The sequence below is a fragment of the Elephas maximus genome, chromosome 13 (assembly GCF_024166365.1).
Source record: "Elephas maximus indicus isolate mEleMax1 chromosome 13, mEleMax1 primary haplotype, whole genome shotgun sequence".
NCBI classification, from domain to species: domain Eukaryota; kingdom Metazoa; phylum Chordata; class Mammalia; order Proboscidea; family Elephantidae; genus Elephas; species Elephas maximus.
In genome coordinates, this window is record NC_064831.1 from 47,180,749 (window position 1) to 47,206,122 (window position 25,374).

Sequence of the window (25,374 nt, forward strand, 5' to 3'; positions counted from 1 at the left end):
AAAGCTTAAAAGACCTAATCAAATTATTTCTAAGTAAACTATCGTAGAACAGAGGTCAATAATATTTTTAGGAATACAAAAATATTAACTAGATAATATTCATAATGTCTAACCCCTAATAAAAAATTACCAGTCAGGTAAAGAAGCAGGAAAATACCACTTACAATGAGAATAAAAAGCAATGAGACTCAGAAATAACACTGATGATAGAATTATAGATGAGGACGTTAAAACAGTGATTTTAAGTATATTCTATATTCTGAAAGGAAGAGGACCGTTTGAACATGATAGAGGCATGGAAGATATGAAAAATATAACATCTGAGATAAAGACACCAGATGGGATTAGTAGCAGATTGGAGATGTCTGGGGAAAAAAAAAAAGTATAAGGAACTTGGAGATAAAAGACTGAAAAAACAGCAGAAAGATGAGTAGACATCAAATAGCTTAATGTGCATGTAAGTGAAGCCCCCAAACGTGAGAAAAAGAGGGCAGAAAAAATTATTTCAGACAATAATGGCTGAAATTTTTCTATTTTTAGTGAGACCTATAACCCGTAGGTACAAGAAGCTCACAAAGCCAAAGAACAAGGAAATTGATGAAAGCTATTCCAAAATACAAAATAAGTTGATGGAAAACACAAATTCTAAAAGTAACCAGAGAAAATAACACATCGAGTACAGAAGACTAAAGATACTGATGACAGCAGACTTCTCCTTGGAAACAATGGAAGCCAGCAGATAGTAGAGCAATAACTTTTTTAAGTTCTGAAAGGAAAAAAGAAAAAGGGAAGAACCAAAAACAGAAGAACTGTTAACCTGTGATTCTACACCCTAATGAAAAAAATAAAGAATATTTCAGACACATGAAAGATGAAAAATTTCATCACCACCATAGCTGCAAAACAAGAAACCTGAAAGGAAGTCCTCAGTTAGAAGGAAAACAATACCAACTAAAAATATAGATCTATGCAAAGAAATGAAGAGCACTGAAAATTGTAATGACGTGGTTAAATAGGTATGTTTTCTTTTACTATTGAAACGTCTTTAAAAGATAATTGACTGTACAAAGCAAAATAACAACAGTGTGTTGTGGGGTTTATAACATACGTAGAAATAAAAAGCACGACAGCAATAACATGAAGGCTGAGATGGAGGTATACTATAAAAAAAAAATACTATAGTAATGTTTTTATACTATACATGAAATGTTATAATATTACTTGAAGATAGACTGTGGTAAGTTAAAAATGTACACTGTAAACTCTAAGCAACAACTGATATAACAAAATGAGTTACAATTAACAAGCCATCAGAGAGAAACTGAATTCATAAAACATTCAAAAAGAAGGCAGAAACTGAGGAAGAACAGAACAAAGATGAGATGGGAGAAATAGATAATAAGATGGGAGATTAAAACACAACCATCTAAATCACATTAATGTAAACAGTCAAAATACTACAGTTATAAAGGTAAAAAATTGTCATATTGGATTAAAAAAAGCAAGATCCAACTATATGCTTCCTACAAAAAAAACCACTTTAAAGACATAGTAAGTTAAAAGTAAAAGGATGAAAATGCTAGTATTGTTTAAAAAAAAAAAAAAGCTGGAATGGCTGTATATCAAACAGAGAAGGTATCAGAGCAAAGAATATTACTAGGGATAAAGAGGTTCATTTTAGAATGATAAAAAGGTATATTTTACAAGATACCACAACAACTAAAAACATTTATGTGCCTAATGATAGAGCTCTAAACTATGCAAAACAAAAAATAGTATTGAAAGCAAAAATAGACAAATCCACAATTAGAAATTTCAACTCCTGCTCTAAATGATTAAAAAAAAAAAAAGACAGAAAATTAGTAAGGATATAGAAGACTTTAATGAGACCATCTGTCAGCTTGGCCTCACTGACGTTAAACAATCCATCCAGCCACAGAATGCATATTTTCCTATGCACAGGGAACATTTTCCAAGACAAATCATATTCTGGGCTAGAAAACAGAATAAATTTTAAAGTATTAAAGTCATGGTCCTGTATATACAAAATCCCAGAGAATTCACTGAAAAGCTTTTAGAGCTAATAGAGGAAGCTAGCCAAGTTGCAGAATACAAGGGAGTGTCCAGGCTCCTGGTCGGCATCACCATGGCGACAACAGAACTCAAAAGTGTTGTCCTGTGAATCCTACTAGGATGTGCAGTACATTTGTCATCATGAACTCTGAACTAACCCTCGTGGACGTGGGTCAGGATCTAAAAATCAGCATCAGTCAACACTGTTGCTGTGGCAGCCAGCACATCACCGAGCATCAAGAGAGGATAAACTAACATGTTATCCTACTTACGTCAGATTTTGGTGTTTCAACACCTGGAGTACTGCATGTAGTTTTAGAGAGCCTTACAGGTAACTGAAGAGCCTGGTGAAGATTAATGCATTTAACAAATGTGTCTTGAACATTCGTTATGAAAAAGGACCATTGTTGGACCAGGCCAAACTAGTTCAGTCAATAATATAGTTAATGCTGAGGGTTAAGTGAACTGATACGGAATACAATCATAATTTCTTAGCTTTTTACCATCTGGAAAGTTCATCACACATTATATATGACTTACAAGTGAATTTTGGAAGCTTTCCTTTGTAAATTTGGGATCATCTGCATATAAAACTTTCTGATCCAGTATGCGATGTGAGACTTTTTTCTTAAACAAGAATATATTTATAGTCTAGATAGCAGTTTGGCAATTTCTAGTAATTTGAAGATGTGCATACCTGCTGGTGGATGTTACTAGTTGCCGTTCAGTCAACACAGCAATTCCACTCCTAGGTATTATTTAACCTGTAGAGAAAATGTCACGTAAATTCTTACATGTGTATAAGGAGACATGTTACAAGAATGTTTATAGTAACATTGTTTGTAAGAAGGAAAAATGGGAAGCAACTTAGATGTCAAGTGGAGACTGAATAGATAACTTGTTTGTTCATAAATAAAATATTATGTAGGGATGATGACAAACCAGTGCTATCCGTTACCAACATGCATAAGTTTTTCAAGTTGAGCGTTAAGTGAATAAAGAAAAAAGTATGGTGCTATTTAGATGAAAAATTTAAACATGAAGAATGATGCTATTAGGCAATATACATATGCAACAAAATATGAAGTAATACATGAAAAGGATAAAAAGCAAATTCAGAATAGTGTTTACTTCTGAGGGGAATTTGAAAGGATTCTCTAGGTTTATCTTTTTCATTATTTTTATTGTGCTTTAGGTGAAAGTTTACAGCTCAAGTTATCTATAGGGGTTTAAAGTATATTGATAATGTTTTATTTGTTAAGGTGAGTTGTGGGTACATGGCTATTTGTTACATATGTTTTATATGTCTGAACTAGGTAAAAACACTTAAAAACTGAAAGAAAATGTGTCAAAATGTTAATGTTTGCATTTAAGTGGAGATATTGGGAAGTTTTTCTCCTCTTTACTTGATGCTATTTCCCTACATTCTGATTTTTCTACAATGAAAGTGTGTTTTATTTTAATCATATTAAAGAAAAAAAACCAATTCGTTACCTTTAAAAAAAAAAACTATATTTTTTAGAAAGGTAACAAATAATTGTCATACAAATTTTGGAAAATATAAATGAAAAATTCTGAACACCTTTGATAATCAGTTTTAGACTTTTTTTGCCTAAAAATTTTATAGAGGTTAAATATTATAATATGTGAGGGGTTTTTTTGCTTTTATTTTCCCACTTAATGTTATAAAATAAGCATTTAAAATTTTGGACTTGTATTTTAAAAATTGTTTTAAAGTATTTTACTGAATGTAAGAACAATTGTGCTCATTGGCTGGTGCCCCTCCCTCTTGCACTGAGTTGTTGCTTCTTTTAATAAAGTTAGGTTGTTTCTATATTTACTTATTTTAATTGATTTCATGAATATCAGCCAGTGTTTCAAAACATTGAGCGGCTATTATGTGCTCAGTCATAATACTGTTGATTTACAGCAGTAGAAGATAAAAGCTTTAAAATATGTAAAACCTGAGATTTGTTGGAACAGAGTATTGTTTTAATCCAGTAACTTTCTTTGACTTAATTTTGCCCAGTTACATACTGTATGCAGTAGGCAGATTTATGGAAGTGGCAGTGGGATCATGGCTTAAACATGTGAATTCTTGAGGACTCCATGTGGTATGTTAGTGATAGGAGGAGGAGAAATAAGAGCGGCTAATTTTATTTTACCATGTGCCAGACCCCATGATGTACAAGATAGTATAGGCTGGTTCTTCTCAAACTTTTTAATGTGCGTATAAATCTTCTGAAGGTCTTGTTAAAAATGCGGTTTCTGATTCCTTAGGTTTAGGGTGTGGCTGAGCTTCCACATGTCCAGTAAACTCCCAGAATTTGCCAGTGCTGCTAGTCTGAGGACCACACGTTTAGTACCAAGACGTAGATTAGTGCTTCATAAACTACCTGTCAACAACCAGGTTCTTATTCATCCATTCATTTATTTACATTTTCCAATATGTCATAAGCAGATGCTTTTTTAAATAAAGAATGAATTTATAGAAAGCAAAGTGGGGAAATTACACGTTAACGTGAATTTAACCTCTCAATAAACCTTTTACAGGTGTAAGATCAATTTCTTAGCTTGGGAATAAACTAAACTAACAGGTTTCCTCAAAATTTTTATATACGGGCAGTTCCCCGGTTACAGACAAGATCCATTCCTGACTCTGCCTTTGAGTTGAAGTTGTAAGTCGGTAACAGCTGCACATAGTACTTACTTAGCTTTGCTTTAGTGCAGGAAGGGCTTGAAGCCTTATCAGTGGTTTAAAAGCTGCACGTGCAGTGGGTGAAGGTGCTCCTGATAAAGAATTTGTTACAGTGGAGGTTGGTTTAGTTGTTTCAAAGTGAGGGCAAATTCACACAGCATGAAAGGGCAAGTATGAGTTGTCTGTAAGTTGGACGTTCATGACCCGGGGATTTACTGTGTGTGTCCCTGTATTTCATAGTATAATTTTTTTAATGTAGTTAATCTTGTGAAACAAATGCTCTAGTTTCGTTATCATTCTATACAGTGGCATAAAATTACTTGGTCAGATTACTTTAAATGGCTATTGAATGTTTCAATTTCTGTGCTTACCTTGTTGATTGGTAACAAACCATCGTTGGACAAACGTCAGTCTGCTGATTGTACTTTGGCCACACTGACAGAGTAGCAGAAAGTTACTAGAAAGGAAGGACTTACTAAAGGAAAAGAAGAATCCATGAGTGATTTTAGGTGGTGTGGTTTAAAGTATATCCAGAATTGTTTTGTGATCACTACTATAAATTCTAATTAGACAGAAGACAAAGAGCATTATTAGAAGATTTTTCAATTTTTTAAGTTGCATGAGAAAGCATTTCTTTTTCTTTTCCACATGACTTTTTTTCCCATTTAGAAAATGTGTGGAATTTTAAAAATGATATATTAACACAAAAATGTAACTTTTTAATAAATCTTTGACAGGTGTAAAGTCAGTATATTAGTTCAGGAACAAACCAAGAAGTTTCCTCAGAATTTTTATAGATGCTGTACTGCATTTTATGGTACGATTCTTAAGGTAGTTAATTTTTCTCATCGAGTTTATTTTTAGCTGTTTTGATTTTTGTTCTAACTGGAACATCACTTTCTGAATTGGAAAGAATTTGTCCTCTGTAGGTTTGCTGGCAAAAACTAAACATTGGAAACTGTCAACAGAATATTGTGATTGTGGACCTGAATACAATTAAAACCCATCTCTCTGTCAAGAAAATTCATTATATGTTAGCGCATGACCTGTTAAAGGATAACAGTCTGAAAACACTGAATATTAGTGCTTTCAGAAATAGACCTGACTTATTAAAGTGGGCATTGTTCATTTGTTCATTCATTAACAGATATTAGTCACCTACTATGTGCCTGAGGGAAACCCTGGTGGCTTTCCACTCCTTGCAAACGCTATGGGGCAGTTCTGCTCTCTCCTGTAGGGTCGCTTTGAGTCAGAATCGACTCGACAACAACGGGTTTGGTTTTCTTTTCTTTGGTGTGCCTGAGAGGAGCCTGGTGGCCCACTGGTTAAGTGCCAGGCTTCTAACCCAAAGGCTGGTCGTTTCGGTAAAGATTTACAGCCTTGGAAACCCTATGGGGCAGTTTTTCTGTGTTCTACAGGGTTGCTATGAGTTGGAATCAACTCTTTGGCAATGGGTTTGGTTTTCCTTTTTTTTATATGCCTGGTAGTGTGTTTGTCACTAGTGAGCAAAAAAACAAAGTCCTTGCTTTCAGGTAGCTATTGTCATCAAATCAACCCACCTGTCTTTTTTGTAGGTGTATTTACCTGAGAAAGAGTCACATTCAAAGATTTGTCTTAAAATGTATAACCTTATTTAGGCATTTATTTTGATAATTTCTTTTTTTGTTTTTTGTGTTTTAGGTGAAAATTTACAACTCGTTAATTTCTAATAAATTTTATACGCATATTGTTATGTAACACTAGTTGCAACCCCTTCAATGTGACAGCACACTCTCCCTTTCTATCCTGGGTTTACCCTGTCCATCCAACAAGCTCCTGTCCGATTCTGCCTTCTCATCCTGCCTCCAGACAGGAGCCGCCCATTTGGTCTTGTGTATCTGCTTGAACCAAGAAGCAAACTCTTCATGAGTATTATTTCATGTTTTATAGTCTAGTCTAAGCTTTTTCTGAAGAGTGGGCATTGGGAATGGTTTCAGTTCTGGGTTAACAGAGCGCCCAGGGGCCATGGCTTTGAGGGTTTCTCCAGTCTAAGTCAGACCGTTAAGTCTGGTCTTTTTATGTGAATTTGAATTCTGCCCCACACTTTTCTCCTGCTCTGTCAGGACTCCCTGTTGTGTTCCCTGTCAGGGCCATCATTGGTGGTAGCCGGGACACCATCTAGTTCTTCTGGTCTCAGGCTGATGGAGTCTCTGGTTTATGTGGCCCTTTTGTCTCTTGAGCTAATAATTTTCCTTGTATCTTTGGTGTTCTTCATTCTCCTTGCCTCCAGGTAGGTTGAGACAAATTGATGCATCTTAGATGGCCACTTGCTGGCTTTAAGATCCCAGATGCCACTCACCAAAGTGGGATGCAGAACATTTTCTTAATAAACTTTGTTATGCCAGTTGACCTAGATGTTCCCCAAAACCATGGTTTCCAGACTCCAGCCCCAGCTACTCTGTACCTCAAAGTGGCTGTGTTTAGGAAACTTCTTAGCTTTTGGTTTAGTCCAGTTGTGCTGACTTTCCCTGTATTGTGTGTTGTCCTTCCTTTCACCTAAGATGATTCTTATCTATTACCTAGTTAGTGAAATTCCCTCTCACCCTCCCCACCCTTGTAACCATCAAAAACGGTTTTCTTTGGTGTTTAAACCTTTTCTTGAGTTCTTATAGTAGTGGTCTCATACAGTATTTGTCATTTTGTGACTAATTTCACTCAGCATAATGCCATCCAGATTCATCCATGTTGTTAGATACTTCACGGATTCATTGTTGTTCTTTATCATTGTGTAACATTCCATTGTGTGAATATACCATAATTTGTTTTTCCATTCATCTGTTGATGGGCCCCTAGGTTGTTTCCATCTTTATGCTGTTGTGAACAGTGCTGCAGTGAATATGGGTGTGCGTATATCTATTTGTGCGACAGCTTTTATTTCTGTAGAATATATTCCAAAGAGTGGGATTGCTGGATCATATGGAATTTCTGTTTCTTGCTTTTTAAGGAAGCGCCAAATCAATTTCCAAAGTGGTTGAACCATTTTACATTCCCACCAGTAGTGCATAAGTGTTCCAGTCTCTTCACCACTTCTCCAACATTTATTTTGTGTTTTTTGGATTAGTGTCAGCTTTGTTGCAGTAAGACAATATCTCATTGTAGTTTTGATTTGCATTTCTCTAATGGCTAATGACACATTGCATTGGGCAGATCTGCTATAAAAGACCTCTTTAAAGTGTTGCAGAGCAAAGACGTCACCTTGAAGACTAAGATGCGCCTGACAAAAGCTGTGGTATTTTCAGTCACATCATATGCATGCAAAAGCTGGGCAGTGAATAAGGAAGACCAAAGGAGAATTGACACCTTTGAATTGTGGTGTTGGTGAAGAATATTAAATATGCCATGGACTGTCAAAAGGACAAATAAATCTGTTTTGGAAGAAGTACAGCCAGAATACTCCTTAGAAGCAAGGATCGCGAGACCGTATCTTACATACTTTGGACATGTCAGGACGGATCAGTCCCTGGAGAAGGACATCATGCTTGGTAGAGGGTCAGCGAAAAAGCAAGATCCTCAATGAGATGGACTGACACAGTGGCTGCAACAGTGAGCTCAGGCATAATAATGATTGTGAGCATGGCAGAGGACCAGGCAGTGTTTCTTTCTATGGTACATAGGTTTGCTGTGAGTTGGAACCGACTCAACAGCACCTAACAACAGCAACAACAATGGCTAACGGTTGTGAGCATTTCCTCATATATCTGTTAGCCGCCTGAATGTCTTCTTTGGTGAAATGTCTATTCATATCCTTTGCCCATATTTTTTAATTGGGTTATTTGTCTTTTTGTTGTTGAGGTGTTGCAGTATCTTGTAGATTTAGAGATTAGACCCTTATCGGATATGTGGTAGCCAGAAATTTTTTCCCAGTCTGTAGGTTCTCTTTTTACTCTTTTGGTGAAGTCTTTTGATGAACATAAGTGATAATTTATCATAGGAGTAAATAAAGAAATAAGAATTCTTTCCTTTAAACTTCATTTGATATTCCTACTTACTTCTTTACCCTGTCTTCCTGAGGCTTAATCATTCATTTATAACCAGGTGTTCAGAGCTTTCTGATGTCTTACAGCTTCTGGCTGATTCTACTGACTTTGACCACCTAGGTGCTCTAGGCTGTAGGATATCAGTACATGGTGCGAAATCTTGTGACTCTTTGAATGCTGAAAGTCTCTCTGTACTTGTTCAATCCAGTACCTTATCATCCTCTTTTTTGATAGTTACTGGGTGTTCTATGGAGAAACCGCTTGAACATTTGTAACACCTAAGATCCTGTAGCAATTTAAAGATTTAGCAGCTGTAACCTGCCATCCGTCTGTCATTATTGAGTACCTGCTGTGTATGTGCCAGGCATTGTTTTGGGCATGTAATTGTGGGAAACCCCTTGCCCCTGCCAAAAAAAAAAACACACAGACCTGGCCATTTATTTTGTGTTTACTTTGTGCCAAGCCCTTTTACAAGTTCTACATATATTAACTCATTTAATTTTTACAACACCCTGTGAGATGCAGGTAAGATTATTGTCCTCTCTATTTCATAGATACGGAAACTGAGGCCAGAGAGATAGTCTGCTGCAAGTCACACAGCTAGTCTGTGCAGTGCTGGAATTCAGAGCTGCCCGTCTGGCTCCAAAAATTTCACATGCATACACTATACTGTGCTGTGCAATTATAACAGATAATTGTGGCATAATTTAAATGGCTGATTAACTAGACGATTTCAGCAAGTATGATCAGTGCCGTGATGGAAAAGCTCTGTACTGTAGGAGCGTAGAATAAGTTCTCCCATTTGGTCTTGTTAGGATGAGGGCAGCTTTCCTGAGACTATAAATCTTTATTGAAAGAGCCTTTTTGTCCCTCTTTTAACCACTGGAAAGAATTGATGAGAGTATTTTTAAATGCAACTATACAATGTTTTTCATACGTAGAAATAACAACATAGGTTAGAAAAACTATGGGTTTATTCTGAGCTTTGGTGAGTCCTCTGTTGATTATACCTTATTAATTTTGTGAAATAAAGTTAAAAAAACAGATATTTAAAAAATTAACCAAAGGCAAAAGTTTTGTGTTTTTGATTTGACGCACCAGTTGTTGTTGTTAGCTGCTGTTGAGTCGGTTCTGACTCATAGTGACCCTGTGTACAACAGAAAGATGAGCTGCGGGGTGTTGTGCCATCCTCACAGTCGTTATGCTTAAGCTCATTGTTGCAGCCACGTGTCAGTCCATCTCACTGAGGGTCTTCCTCATTTTCTCTGACTCCCTGTGACAAATAAGAGGAGATTAGTGTTATGTAAGTAATACAAGGTGCCTTTTTCTGTTTGTTTTTGATTGATTATATGCAGTTTAGATTAGGTTAAGAATGCAAGCAGCCTTGATTGATCACTTAGGATCTGTTGTCATATTTCAACAGGGATTGATATTTCTAAATTCCTGCACCATGAAATGAAGATAAAAGTTTAAAATGCATTTTATAGAACACATTTCATACTATCATACCTTTAATGAACTGTTATGCGTCCATAGATGGGACTGTTGAAGATTTGCAAATAAAAACAAGTTGTAATTTTGAAGATTTTAACTATAGAATATAACAGTTTTTATTCTCTTTATGTATTAGTTGATTTTTTCAACTGCACATCTTTTGCATGCTTTCCATTTTTTTTTTAATTGACTTTTATTAAGCTTCAAGTGAACATTTACAAATCCAATCAGTCTGTCACATGTAAGTTTACATACATCTTACTCCCTTCTCCCACTTGCTCTCCCCCTATTGAGTCAGCCCTTTCAGTCTCTCGTTTCGTGCCAATTTTGCCATCTTCCCTCTCTCTCTATCTTCCCATCCCCCCTCCAGTCAAGAGTTGCCAACACACTCTCAAGTGTCCACCTGATTTAATTAGCTCACTCTTCATCAGCATCTCTCTCCCCCCGACTGACCAGTCCCTTTCATGTCTGATGAGTTGTCTTCGGGGATGGTTCCTGTGCTGTGCCAACAGAAGGTCTGGGGAGCATGGCCGCCGGGATTCCTCTAGTCGCAGTCAGACCATTAAGTATGGTCTTTTTATGAGAATTTGGGGTCTGCATCCCACTGATCTCCTGCTCCCTCAGGAGTTGTCTGTTGTGCTCCCTGACAGGGCAGTCATCGATTGTGGCCGGGACCAACTAGTTCTTCTGGTCTCAGGATGATGTAGGTCTCTGGTTCATGTGGCCCTTTCTGTCTCTTGGGCTCTTAGTTGTCGTGTGACCTTGGTGTTCTTCATTCTCCTTTGCTCCAGGTGGGTTGAGACCAATTGATGCATCTTAGATGGCCGCTTGTTAGCATTTAAGACCCCAGACGCCACATTTCAAAGTGGAATGCAGAATGTTTTCGTGATAGAATTATTTTGCCATTTGATTTAGAAGTCCCCTCAAACCAAGTTCCCCAGACCCCCGCCCCTGCTCCGCTGACCTTTGAAGTATTCATTTTATCCCAGAAACCTCTTTGCTTTTAGTCCAGTCCAATTGGGCTGACCTTCCTTGTATTGAGTGTTGTCTTTCCCTTCACCCAAAGCAGTTCTTATCTAGTGATTGATCAATAAAAAACCCTCTCCCTCCCTCCCTCCCCCCTTCGTAACCACAAAAGTATGTGTTCTTCTCAGTTTTTTCTATTTCTCAAGATTTTATAATAGTGGTCTTATACAATATTTGTCCTTTTGCCTCTGACTCATTTCGCTCAGCGTAATGCCTTCCAGATTCCTCCATGTTATGAAATGTTTCCGAGATTAGTCACTGTTCTTTATCGATGCGTAGTATTCCATTGTGTGAATATACCACAATTTATTTACCCATTCATCAGTTGACGGACACCTTGGTTGCTTCCAGCTTTTTGCAATTGTAAACAGAGCTGCAGTAAACATGGGTGTGCATATATCTGTTTGTGTGAAGGCTCTTGTATCTCTAGGGTATATTCCGAGGAGTGGGATTTCTGGGTTGTATTGTAGTTCTATTTCTAAGTTTAAGATAACGCCAGATAGATTTCCAAAGTGGTTGTACCATTTTACATTCCCACCAGCAGTGTATGAGAGTTCCAGTCTCTCCGCAGCCTCTCCAACATTTATTATTTTGTGTTTTTTGGATTAATGCCAGCCTAGTTGGTGTGAGATGGAATCTCATCGTAGTTTTAATTTGCATTTCTCTGATGGCTAATGATCGGGAGCATTTTCTCATGTATCTGTTGGCTGCCTGAATATCTTCTTTAGTGAAATGTGTGTTCATATCCTTTGCCCACTTCTTGATTGGGTTGTTTGTCTTTTTGTGGTTGAGTTTTGACAGAATCATGTAGATTTTAGAGATCAGGCGCTGGTTTGAGATGTCATAGCTGAAAATTCTTTCCCAGTCTGTAGGCGGTCTTTTTACTGTTTTGGTGAAGTCTTTAGATGAGCATAGGTGTTTGATTTTTAGGAGCTCCCAGTTATCTGGTTTCTCTTCATCATTTTTGGTAATGTTTTGTATTCTGTTTATGCCCTGTATTAGGGCTCCTAGGGTTGTCCCTATTTTTTCTTCCATGATCTTTATCGTTTTAGTCTTTATGTTTAGGTCTTTGATCCACTTGGAGTTAGTTTTTGTGCATGGTATGAGGTATGGGTCCTGTTTCATTTTTTTGCAAATGGATATCCAGTTATGCCAGCACCATTTGTTGAAAAGACTATCTTTTCCCCAATTAACTGACACTGGTCCTTTGTCAAATATCAGCTGCTCATACATGGATGGATTTATATCTGGGTTCTCAATTCTGTTCCATTGGTCTATGTGCCTGCTGTTGTACCAGTACCAGGCTGTTTTGACTACTGTAGCTGTATAATAGGTTCTGAAATCAGGTAGAGTGAGGCCTCCCTCCCACTTTCTTCTTCTTTTTCAGTAATGCTTTCCTTATCCGGGGGTTCTTTCCCTTCCATATGAAATTGGTGATTTGTTTCTCTATCCCCTTAAAATATGACATTGGAATTTGGATCGGAAGTGCGTTACATGTATAGATGGCTTTTGGTAGAATAGACATTTTTACTATGTTAAGTCTTCCTATCCATGAGCAGGGTATGTTTTTCCACTTAAGTATGTCCTTTTGAATTTCTTGTTGTAGAGCTTTGTAGTTTTCTTTGTATAGGTCTTTTACATCCTTGGTAAGATTTATTCCTAAGTATTTCATCTTCTTGGGGGCTACTGTGAATGGTATTGATTTGGTTATTTCCTCTTCGGTGTTCTTTTTGTTGATGTAGAGGAATCCGAGTGATTTTTGTATGTTTATCTTATAACCTGAGACTCTGCCAAACTCTTCTCTTAGTTTCACTAGTTTTCTGGAGGATTCCTTAGGGTTTTCCATGTATACGATCATGTCATCTGCAAATAGTGATAGCTTTACTTCCTCCTTGCCAGTCCGGATACCCTTTATTTCTTTGTCTAGCCTAATTGCCCTGGCTAGGACTTCAGGTACGATGTTGAATAAGAGCGGTGATAAAGGGCATCCTTGTCTGGTTCCTGTTCTCAAGGGAAATGCTTTCAGGTTCTCTCCATTTAGAGTGATATTGGCTGTTGGCTTTGCATAGATGCCCTTTATTACATTGAGGAATTTTCCTTCAATTCCTATTTTGGTAAGAGTTTTTATCATAAATGGGTGTTGAACTTTGTCAAATGCCTTTTCTGCATCTATTGATAAGATCATGTGGTTTTTATCTTTTGTTTTATTTATGTGATGGATTACATTAATGGTTTTTCTGATATTAAACCAGCCTTGCATACCTGGTATAAATCCCACTTGATCAGGGTGAATTATTTTTTTGATGTGTTGTTGGATTCTATTGGCTAGAATTTTGTTGAGGATTTTTGCATCTATGTTCATGAGGGATATAGGTCTATAATTTTCTTTTTTTGTAATGTCTTTACCTGGTTTTGGTATCAGGGAGATGGTAGCTTCATAGAATGTGTTGGGTAGTATTCCGTCTTTTTCTATGCTTTGAAATACCTTCAGTAGTAGTGGTGTTAAGTCTTCTCTGAAGGTTTGGTAGAACTCTGCAGTGAAGTCATCCGGGCCCGGACTTTTTTTGTTGGAAGTTTTTTGATTACCGTTTCAATCTCTTTTTTTGTTATGGGTCTATTTAGTTGTTCTACTTCTGAATGTGTTAGTTTAGGTAGGTAGTGTTTTCCAAGAATTCATCCATTTCTTCTAGATTTTCAAATTTATTAGAGTACAATTTTACGTAGTAATCTGAAATGATTCTTTTAATTTCATTTGGTTCTGTTGTGATGTGGTCCTTCTCGTTTCTTATTCGGGTTATTTGTTTCCTTTCCAGTTTTTCTTTAGTCAGTCTAGCCAATGGTTTATCAATTTTGTTAATTTTTTCAAAGAACCAGCTTTTGGCTTTGTTAATTCTTTCAATTGTTTTCCTGTTCTCTAATTCATTTAGTTCAGCTCTAATTTTTATATTTGTTTTCTTCTGCTGCCTGATGGGTTCTTTTGTTGCTCACTTTCTATTTGTTCAAGTTGTCAGGACAGTTCTCTGATTTGGGCTCTTTCTTCTTTTTGTATGTGCATTTATCGATATAAATTGGCCTCCGAGCACTGCTTTTGCTGTGTCCCAGAGGTTTTGATAGGAAGTATTTTCATTCTCGTTGCATTCTATGAGTTTCCTTATTCCCTCCTTGATGTCTTCTGTAACCCAGTCTTTTTTCAGGAGGGTATTGTTCATTTTCGAAGTATTTGATTTCTTTTCCCTAATTTTTCTGCTATTGATTTCTAGTTTCATTGCCTTGTGGTCTGAGAAGATGCTTTGTAATATTTCGATGTTTTGGACTCTGCAAAGATTTGTTTTATGACCTAATATGTGGTCTATTCTAGAGAATGTTCCATGTGCACTAGAAAAAAAAGTATACTTTGCAGCAGTTGGGTGGAGAGTTCTGTATAAGTCAATGCAGTCAAGTTGGTTGATTGTTGTAAGTAGGTCTTCCGTGTCTCTATTGAGCTTCTTACTGGATGTCCTGTCCTTCTCCGAAAGTGGTGTGTTGAAGTCTCCTACTATAAATGTGGAGGTGTCTATCTCACTTTTCAATTCTGTTAAAATTTGATTTATGTATCTTGCAGCCCTGCCATTGGGTGCGTAAATATTTAATATGGTTATGTCTTCCTGATCAATTGTCCCTTTTATCATTATATAGTGTCCTTCTTTATCCTTTGTGGTGGATTAAGTCTTAAGTGTATTTTGTCAGAAATTAATATTGCTACTCCTCTTCTTTTTTGCTTATTGTTTGCTTGATATATTTTTTTCCATCCTTTGAGTTTTAGTTTGTGTCTCTAAGGTGTGTCTCTTGTAGGCAGCATATAGATGGATCGTGTTTCTTTATCCAGTCCGTGACTCTCTGTCTCTTTATTGGTGCATTTAGTCCATTTACATTCAGCGTAATTATAGATAAATTAGTTTTTAGTGTTGTCATTTTGATGCCTTTTCATGTGTGTTGTTGGCCATTTCATTTTCCCACGTACTTTTTTGTGCTGAGACGTTTTTCTTAGTAAATTGTGAGATCCTCATTTTCATAATGTTTAACTTTATGTTAGTTGAGTCGTTACGTTTTTCTTGTCTTTTTTCTTGAGTTATGGAGTTGATATTCCTTTTTGTGGTTACCTTATTATTTACGCCTATTTTTCTAAGTAAAAACCTAACTTGTATCGTTCTATATCGCCTTGTATCACTCTCCATCTGGCAGTTCAGTGCCTCCTGTATTTAGTCCCTCTTTTTATTATTGTGATCTTTTACCTATTGACTTCCATGATTCCCTGTTATGTGTATTATTTTATTTGTTTATTTATTTTTTAGAATTAATCTTAATTTGTTTGTTTTTGTGCTTTCCCTATTTGAGTTGATATCAGGCCGTTCTGTTTTGTGACCTTGTATTGTGCTGGTAGCTGATATTATTGGTCATCTGACCAAACAATCTCCTTTTGCATTTCTTGTAGCCTTGGTTTGGTTTTTGCGAATTCTCTAAACTTGTGTTTATCTGTAAATATCTTAATTTCTCCTTCATATTTCAGAGAGAGTTTTGCTGGATATATGATCCTTGGTTGGCAGTTTTTCTCGTTCAGTGCTCTGTATACGTCATCCCATTCCCTTCTTGCCTGCATGGTTTCTGCTGAGTAGTCTGAACTTATTCTTATTGATTCTCCCTTGAAGGAAACCTTTCTTTTCTCTCTGGCTGCTTTTAAAATTTTCTGTTTGTCTTTGGTTTTGGCAAGTTGGATGATAATATGTCTTGGTTCTTTTTGGATCAATCTTAAATGGGGTTCGATGAGCATCTTGGATAGATATCCTTTCGTCTTTCATGATGTCAGGGAAGTTTTGTTCTTCAACTATTTTCTCTGTGTTTTCTGTCCCCCCTCCCTGTTCTGGGACTCCAATCACTCGCAAGTTATCCTTCTTGATAGAGTCCCACATGATTCTTAGGGTTTCTTCATTTTTTTTAATTCTTTTATCTGATTTTTTTTCAGCTATGTTAGTGTTGATTCCCTGGTCCTCCAGATGTCCCAGTCTACATTCTAATTGCTCGAGTCTGCTCCTCTGACTTCCTATTGCGTTATCTAATTCTGTAATTTTATTGTTAATCTTTTGGATTTCTACATGCTTTCTCTCTATGGATTCTTGCAACTTATTAATTTTTCCACTATGTTCTTGAATAATCTTTTTGAGTTCTTCAACTGTTTTATCAGTGTGTTCCTTGGGTTTTTCTGCAGTTATCCTAATTTCATTTGTGATATCCTTAAGCATTCTGTAAATTAGTTTTTTCTATTCTGTATCTGATAATTCCAGGATTGTATCTTCATTTGGGAAAGATTTTGATTCTTTTGTTTGGGGGGTTCGAGAAGCTGTCATTGTCTGCTTCTTTATGTGGTTTGATATGGACTGCTGTCTCCGAGCCATCACTGGGAAACTAGTTTTTCCAGAAAATCTGCTAAAAAAAAAATGCAGTCAGATCCCTATCGGAGTTCTCCCTCTGGCTCAGGGTATTCGGATGTTAATGGAGCCGCCTGGGTAGGGTGGGGGAGGGATCAGAGAGCTAGGAGCGTAGCACCTCAGAATATAGCCAGAGTTGTTTGTCTTACTTGGAATGACTCTTATATCTGATATTTCCACGGGTCGCGTCGCCTATATGTACTGGCTGTGTGGAGATTGCCCCCCGGGGAGTCTGGTCCGCTGGTGTCACGGTCAGATCCTCCGCTGTCAGCCCCACCCCCAAGGTTAAGGCTCCCCTACTGGGACGGAGGACTCCCGACTCCAAAATCAGTCGCTGCCTCCCGGGGACTCTCCGTCCAGCCAGCAGCGTCGCGCGCTGTTCCTGCGAACCGGTTGGGCTCCCCCCTTCAGGGTCAGCTCAGGGGAGCGGTGCAGCTCTCTGCGCCTGAGCAGCGACTGCGCGTCCCGACTGGGACGCTGCTTTCCCCACTCCAAGATCAGCCACTGCCTCCCGGGGATTTCCTGCAGCGGCTGTGCCGCTGCGCCGCCCGCGCAAACCGGCTGGGCCCGCGCGAACTGGCTGGGACCACCCCGGGGTCAATTCAGGGGGACGGAGCTGTACCCCGTGCTCACGGCCCGCCCACTCCCGCCCAAATCCCGGCGGGACGGCTCCCTTGCTGGGACGCTGCTCTCCCAGCTCCAAGACCAGTCACTTCCTCTCGGGGACATCTCACTCCAGCGCACCGTGCCGCTCGCGCGAACATGGCTGGGTGCTGCCCGCACGAACGGCTGGGCCCCCCTTGGGTCAATTCAGGGGAATGTAGCTGGTCCCTGCGTTCGTGCCACGCCCACTCCCCGCCAAAATCCCGGCGGGACGGCTTCCCGGCTGGGACGCTGCTCTCCGCGCTCCAAGACCAGTCACTGCCTCCCGGGGACTTCTCCCACCGACTGCGCCGCCACGCCGCCTGCACCAACCCGCTGGGCTCCCTCCCGGAATGAGTTCGGGGGCTAGGTCTGGACCCCTTGTCTGTGCCGTCTGCCCCCCTGGGCTCTGCCCCAAATCGGGCTCCGCCCCAAATCGGGCTCCGAAGGTCACCTGACTGGTACGCTGGCTCCTGGCTCTGAAAACAATCGCTGTCTCCCTGTATTTGTTCGTTCTCCGTCTCTAAATCTGTGTTTGTTGTTCAGAGTTCGTAGATTGTTATATATGTGATCGATTCCCTTGTTTTTCCGAGTCTTTGTTGCAAGAGGGATCCGCGGCAGCGTCCACCTAGTCTGCCATCTTGGCCCCGCCTCCTCATGCTTTCCATTTTTATCAGATGACGGGGACAGTGATTTTTTAGAGTGTATGTGGAAATAATTTTGTGGGCAGTGGCATGCTGTGGTTATTATAATAAGTGATCCTGGTATTATTTTTCTTTCCTTAATAATGCCGTATTGATCATCTCTCCATATAAAAATGTGTTTTATTAATGGCTACTTTCATGGTAAAACTATTTTACAGAACTCAAGATCTTAATTAGGAGCCCTAGGGGGTCAGGTTTGACCCTTTTTATCAACATAGTAACTCTCTATCAATTTAAAATATCAATTTGAATTTAAATACAATTAAAAAATTGTATTTAATACTTTTACGGATTTACTTTCTCTATATTCCAAAGTTGAAATAGCATTTTTCTCTCAGTTCTGTTGACTGATGTACTTGGCTCCATCATAACCATTGCTCACTTGGGTCCTGTTCCTCTCTTGTCCATCCTACTCTGCAGGCCAGTCCCCTTCTGCATGTTTTCTCCAGCTCTTTGATGTCCTGGCTTCATTGCATTGTTCTCTTTCCTTTCCTGCTATCCTGTCAGGCTGTGACTGCATTATGCTAGGATTTTCTTTCTTTTTGCTTTTTCTACTTCTGGGCGGCTGTACTCATTGCCTGTATACAGACTAAGGCAGTTGTTCAACAGAACTAGGGGATACTGTGCGGTTTAAAGTATGGAAAAGTGTGCGTCAGGATTGTACCCTTTCACCATTCCTATTCAGCCTGTATGCTGAGCAAATAATCTGGGAAGGTGGGCTATATCAGAAAAACATAGCATCAGGATTGGTGGAAGACTCATTAACAACCTATGATATGCAGATGATACAGCGCTGCATGCTGAAAGCAAAGAGGACTTGAAGCACTTACTGATGAAGATCGAAGTCTACATCCTTCAGAGTGGATTGCACCTCAACATTAAGAAAACAAAAATCCTCACAACTGGACCAATAAGCAGCATCATGATAATTGGAGATAATATTGATGTTGTCAAGGATTTCATTTGAATTGGATCCACAAACAACGCCCATGGAAGCAATCAAGAAATCAATCAACGTATTGCATTTGGCATATCTGCTGCAAAAGACCTCTTTAAAGTGTTGGAAGTCCTCACTTCGAAGACTAAAGTGCGCTTGACCCAAGCTGTGATATCTTCAGTCATCTCATATGCATGTGAAAGCTAGAGTATAAATAAGGAAGACCGAAGAAGAATTGATACCTTTGAATTATGGTGTTCACGAAGAATACTGGATATACTATGGACTGCCAGAAGAACGAACAAAACTGTCTTGGAAGAAATACAGATAGAGTGCTTCTTGGAAGCAAGGATGGTGAGACTTCATGTCACATACTTTGGACATGTTATCAGGAGGAACCAGTCCCTGGAGAAGGACATTATACTTGGTAAAGTGGAGGGTCAGCGAAATATAGGAAGACCTTCAATGAGATGGATTGACAGAGTGGCTGCAGCAGTGGGCGCCAACATAGCAGTGATTGTGAGGATGATGCAGGACTGGGCAGTGTTTTGTTCTGTTGTCCATAGGGTCGCTGTGATTCAGGATCGACTCTAAGGCACCTAACAACAACAACATACTCATTGCCTAGCTCTGCCTGGTAAGTAAGGAGACTGCTGTTTAAACTCCTAGTCAGCCAGCCTATTTCTTCCATCGAGGTTCTATTTGTCAGCTGTCTTCTACTATAAAAATGCCTGAATGAATGCATACATACATAGAAACATTTTGTTATTCTAATTGTTTTAGAGTTTTGTGTGAAGTTTGGGATTTCTCCGTAATTTATACTTATCTGGAAAATTCTGGTGTTTAATGTGATTCTGGTGGGAACTGCTTGGCTGTTACCTTCAAGACTTGAGCTTTTTGTCTCTCTATGAAAGAAATGTTAAGTTTCAAGTTTTCTAGGTCTGTCTTAGGCTGGGTTCTCTAGAGAAGCACAACCAGTAAAGTATATAACTAGAGAAAGAAAGAGAGAGACTCATATCAAGGAAACATCTCTCACAATTGTAGAGGCTGGAACATCCCAAGTTCATGGATCAGGGTAGAGGCTTCTCCTAAATCACATAGCTGGCAAACCCAAGATGGGCAGGTCAGAGAGCAGAGCTCTTGCTCATAGGCCATGAAGATCAACAAATCCCAGGATCGGCAGGCAGGACCGCAATGCTTCTTGTGATTCATGTAGCTGCAGGGGCTGGCAAACTCAAGATCGGCAGGTCAGAGAGCAGGACTCTCGCTCACAGGCTGTGAAGATCAATGAATCCCAAAATTGGCAGATGAGCTGCTAGCTCAAGTCCCAAGAGCCAGAGGTCAGACCAGTAGGAGGCAGCTGCAGGATCCAGAAAGGGCAAAAGCCACAACGTCCACTTATGTTCAGATATAAGCTTACATGCCCAAGGAAACTCCCTTTCAACTGATTGGCTGCTCACAACAGATTCCATCATAGGGGTAATCACATATAAACACTGAGAATCATAGGCCTGCCAAGTTGACACAGAATCTTAAGTGTCACAAGATCCTTACTAGTCAAAGTGTCTGGGTCCAGCAGCATCAGCGTCACCTATTTGTTACAAATGCAGAATCTCGGGCTTCACCCCAGGGTTTAGGATCTACACCTAGGCTTTTGTTAGATTTTAACAAAATCTCTGGTTGGCTGACATGAAGATTGAAGTCTGCGCAGCACTGCTCTAGGCTTTGTCTAGCTAGTTGGCACATTAATAGCTACTAGGTGCTTGTGTACTTTTCTGCAGTTGACCTTGAACATGTCATCTGGGGAGATCTTACATAAATTTTTGTAAGTTATTTCATCATTATTCATCTTGGTTCATCAAAAATTATTTTCTGAGTGGATATCACTACCACTTTGTGAAAGCAACAAGATGGATAACCTCAAATAGTAGCTAGTCCCAGTCTTTTAGGTGAGGTATTGGTGTGTATTAGGTCTGTAACTGTGACAGACATATCTGGTTTCTTTGTTCCTTCTCCAGCATCAGTTTGCATCTGTGATTGAGAACTCTGTCTTTCTTGCTTCTTGGATAGGGGCTTTTGAAGAGCATTGTATGCAGTAAGATGAACCTTTCAGGGGAAAATATTCAGATTTCTATTTTATTTTTATCTTGAATGAGAGAAATTAGACCTTACCAATATTTGGTATGTGGATTGATAGTATATTTATGTAATTTATGAATGAATAGATCTTAAGGGCCCACATTCAGATTTTCCTTGTGCCTCATAAAAAAGAGCTTGTGGACTTTTAGTCCACGGGGCAGTATGACAATCCCAGATTTTGTGAGTGGGCTGGGAAATCAGCTTGTAGTAAATACTATGCCGTGCCATATGTGGGTGTACAAAATGTTGCATAAAGGATAACAGTTTCTATTATTTTTGTATGATTGATAGTGAAATAACTGTTGTTTCTCTGAGCACACATTACTGAGAGTTTAGAGGTAGGTGTCTTTGAGGCAGTCTGAAGACAGGTAAAAGCTAGACTAGGTTCTGAACTGTCCTGTCTGTAACCTGTGTAGTTAATCAACTGTGTGCAATCATTTGATGATACCCTAAAACTTAGAAATGTTTGCACTCTGGTGCTTTAGTAGTAGTTTAAAAAAATTCAGTGTTTTAACTTTGAAGTTAAAAAGTTCCTTTTATTGTAGCACTTCAAAAATGAAGAGACCTGGGAACATAACAAAATTAATCTCAGTATTCTTTAGAGTGTGAGTGACATGTGAACGAATTTGGCTGGCCTGCAAGCACATCGGAAGCCCTGGTGGCGTGGTGGTTAAGAGCTATGGCTGCTAACCAAAAGGTCAGCAGTTTAAATCGACCAGGCACTCCTTGGAAACCCTATGGGCCAGTTCTACTCTGTCCTATAGGGTTGCTGTAAGTCGGAATTGACTCGATGGCACTGGGTTGTTTTTTTTTTTTTTTTGGTTTATAGGGTCCCTATGAGTTGAAATCAACTCAACGGCAGCGGGTTTGGTTTTTTGGTTTATAAGCCCATCGTTGGCATTTTTCTAGAGTAATTAATACCATTGTTTTATGATGGATGCGGTTTCAGGGAGTGTTTTATAGATCACAGTGCCGTGTTTTGATTGTGCCTAAGCACGGCAGTAGGGGGGTGGCAGAGAGAAACGTTCAGATGTGTGTGAGAGACCGTGTGTCAGTAGCACTTACAGAGTCTGTTTTAAGCAACAAAAGTAAAGCCAGTGGAGCAACACTCCTTAGCCGGGAGCCACACTGTTCTGTATACAACTGCTGATGCATGTGGCTGTGACAACTGGGACTGAGCTTGTGGTTACCAGAGGACACCCTTGTGGTCATAACCAAGTCGTAAATGTCACACAAATTCTTTCTGAATGTCTATCACATGCGTATCAGTGATTCTAAAGTAGATAAAAATGAAACAAAGATTCGTTTGGGCTTTAGCACTCCCAGAAGATTAGTTTTAAAATGGGACAGCTGAAGGAGTTGTGACATGCATCCATAAGCAGCTGTAATGGTTGGACAGTCGTTCAGCCCTGAGCACCTAGCCCTTTGGTGAACTGACTGCATGCCTGCAAAGATAGGGAGGCCTGTTTCAGCCCCGTGATTGTCTTCCTGGGTGTTAGCCTGCAGTCTGGGTCGTGATAAATGTTTACTGATTGTTGGTGCTTTTGTAGTCCCAGGGGATTCTGGGTGCTTTCTGTGAACCTGAGCAGTTTTCTCCCTTGTTTGGGCCTCTTGCTGTAAGTTTTCGTGCTCTGTACTCAGATGGTTTTAAATTGACAGAGGGGTTTTAATTAACTAGGGTTTAAAGCCTTGCTTAGAAACAGTATGGTTTGGAGGTGATGCTGTCGTTACTAGGTATGAGCCTGAGAACCAGAGCAGTTTTTAATCCACAGGTCTTTTGTTATCTGGGTAACACTTACTTTATTTGTAAACTTTGTTTGATTTCTAAAAGCAAAGGAGTAAAAAGCGAAACCTTTGCTTTTAAAAAGAAAAAGAAACACATTTTAAGCTATAACGAGAGAAGTTTAATAAGTTATTGTAAAATGATAATGTTAGCATCATTGTTTCCATGGTGTTCACGGTTTCGTTTTCAGACCCTTAAGATTTAAGTTGGCTATTTTTAAAAAGTGCTGTTTCGTACAAGTCAGTTTCTGTAGCAGTTTCTGTTGTCACATTGGCATTAAAAGGAGTACAAATGAAGTATTTTGTTAAATATTTGCTTAGTGACATTTAGTATACTGACAGTGGATGGTTTTTAGGATTTTAAGCACAACGCTTTACTTGTAGAAGCTGCATGGTGGCAGAAGAACAGGAGGATGGTGCTAAGCATTTTCCTAATTTATTACAACTTTAAACGTATTTTCTTAGTTCATCCTCTTTTTTTATTTTTTCAAGTGTAGAACTGCCCTTTGGATGTAGAGTGATCTTAGAGTTAATGTTAGCAGTAGATCCTAGAATTTTCATAGCCTCTCTTGTCTCAGAGGCACTTTGAAGCTGTTGGTGCCCATGATGAGTGTTTCTTTTCAGAAACGCACTTTTCTTTAAGATCATTAAAGAAAACCCTTTTGACTTTAAAACCTTAAAAGGAATAAAAGGGTCACTTTTGTCTTTTCGTTTTTCAAATAATGAACACGGAATGTGGTTAGGAATGGCCATTTGTAAGTCTGTATGTTAATGAGGTGAGTGTCATTAAGCTCAATTAGCAGAACTGCCAAATAATGTCTTTAATACTCTGGTCTTTGTTTCCCTAGGGTTTTACAGACAGCCCTCATTACAGTGATCACTTGAATGACAGTCGATTAGGAGCCCACGAAGGCTTGTCCCCAACACCTTTCATGAACTCAAATCTGATGGGTAAGTAGGTAATTCTGTGCAAGCAGTCTTCTCAAAGCCTCTTTGGTTTGAGACGTTTTTCACCCCCTTGTCCGGGAAGGACACATCAAGAATCTGGAAGAAAGTTCTCAAGTTCCTGGTGGCGTCTGAGGCTTTTCTTGTTCAACTCACCAAACACCCAGAAATGTGCATTCTTGTCTTGGCTATCAAAAAAGAAACAGAAGGGTTTTAACTGATAGTTTTGACAGAAGTCTCTTTGGAAACCCTGTGGGGCAGTTCTACTTTGTCCTGTAGGGTCGCTGTGAATTGGAATCAACTCCATGGCAACAAGTTTGATTTTTTTTTGTTTTTTGGGACCTCCAGCATTACATGTTTTTAGCTTTCTGGGGCAGAGAACATTGCTTCAGGGACAGCTGTGATTGACCGTTTGTCTTAGCACGTGTGTGTGTGTCTGTGGCACTTAAAAATAAAATAGCGGTGATTTGGTGCATATTTTACTCACAATAGACAGTATTTATTTCAAAAAAATTTTATTTTATTTTAGCACTGTTTTATTAATACTTAAATAGTACATTTAAATGTGGCATTTTTAAAGTTTTGTTCTACAGAAGCGAAGCTGTACTTTGAAGTCTGTGACTCACCACCTATACCTTATTTTTATATTTTGGCAAAACCTTTAAGGTGATCCATTCTCTTTCTCTCTCCCACACCCTGCAACACGAACACACGCGTGCGTGCTCACACGCACACACACACGCACATATACACACCTCTACACCTCCCCTGTTACCTCTCTCTCTTTCTGATATAAAAATTTCCAGTTGGTCACCTGAAATGATAAGCCCAAGCTTTTCTTCAGTTTGGATGCTGCTCTTATTTTTCAGCAATTATTTGACTTTTTTGCAAAATGTGATTCAAAAGAATCTGTTTTATGGCATTATTTTTTCTTCTTGCTTATATTGGGGCTGAGCACATTACTAGAGCAAAGAAATGAGAGGCAAAAGCTTTATTTAATCTGTCTTCCTGGTTTTTGGTGGTGTCATGTAAATGTGGAAGATTTGTGTAATTGACATTGATTTCATTGCTTATTCTAAGGATGTGACCTATATTGTGATCTTAGAATTGTCTTTTTAAGACACAGCCATGCTAATCTAAGTGGATTACCCAAATCCAGAATCATGGTGGTCTGCATTTTCTTTAGAAATGATTTTGCTTTGCAGTGTTTATTTCCTTTATCCACTGTGAAGTGTTGAGACAGAACCGGATACTCTAGTGTGGATTTTGCCTAAGGCTGTTACCAGTTTAAAACCAGAGTCACTGAGTACAATACAAGAGTAAAAAACCTAATTAGCAATAAACCTTGCTCTTAAAATCACAATTTGTTGCAACATAAGTGCCAATGAAAATCATAGCATTAAACATGTTACTGTTCAGGTAAAAATCAGAATTAAATTTAGAACAAAATAATAAT

The 25,374-nt window shown here is 38.8% G+C and overlaps 1 protein-coding gene across 8 annotated transcripts in view; it reads left to right on the forward strand.

Annotated features, from left to right (window-relative positions):
• Positions 1-25,374, forward strand: part of TCF12 (transcription factor 12) — a 340,913-nt gene that overhangs the window by 114,846 nt on the left and 200,693 nt on the right. For all 8 annotated transcript variants that reach the window (XM_049905316.1, XM_049905314.1, XM_049905315.1 and 5 more), the window contains one exon: positions 23,822-23,924. In XM_049905316.1, coding sequence (XP_049761273.1) covers positions 23,822-23,924 — 103 coding nt within the window. The remainder of the gene's footprint in view (positions 1-23,821; positions 23,925-25,374) is intronic.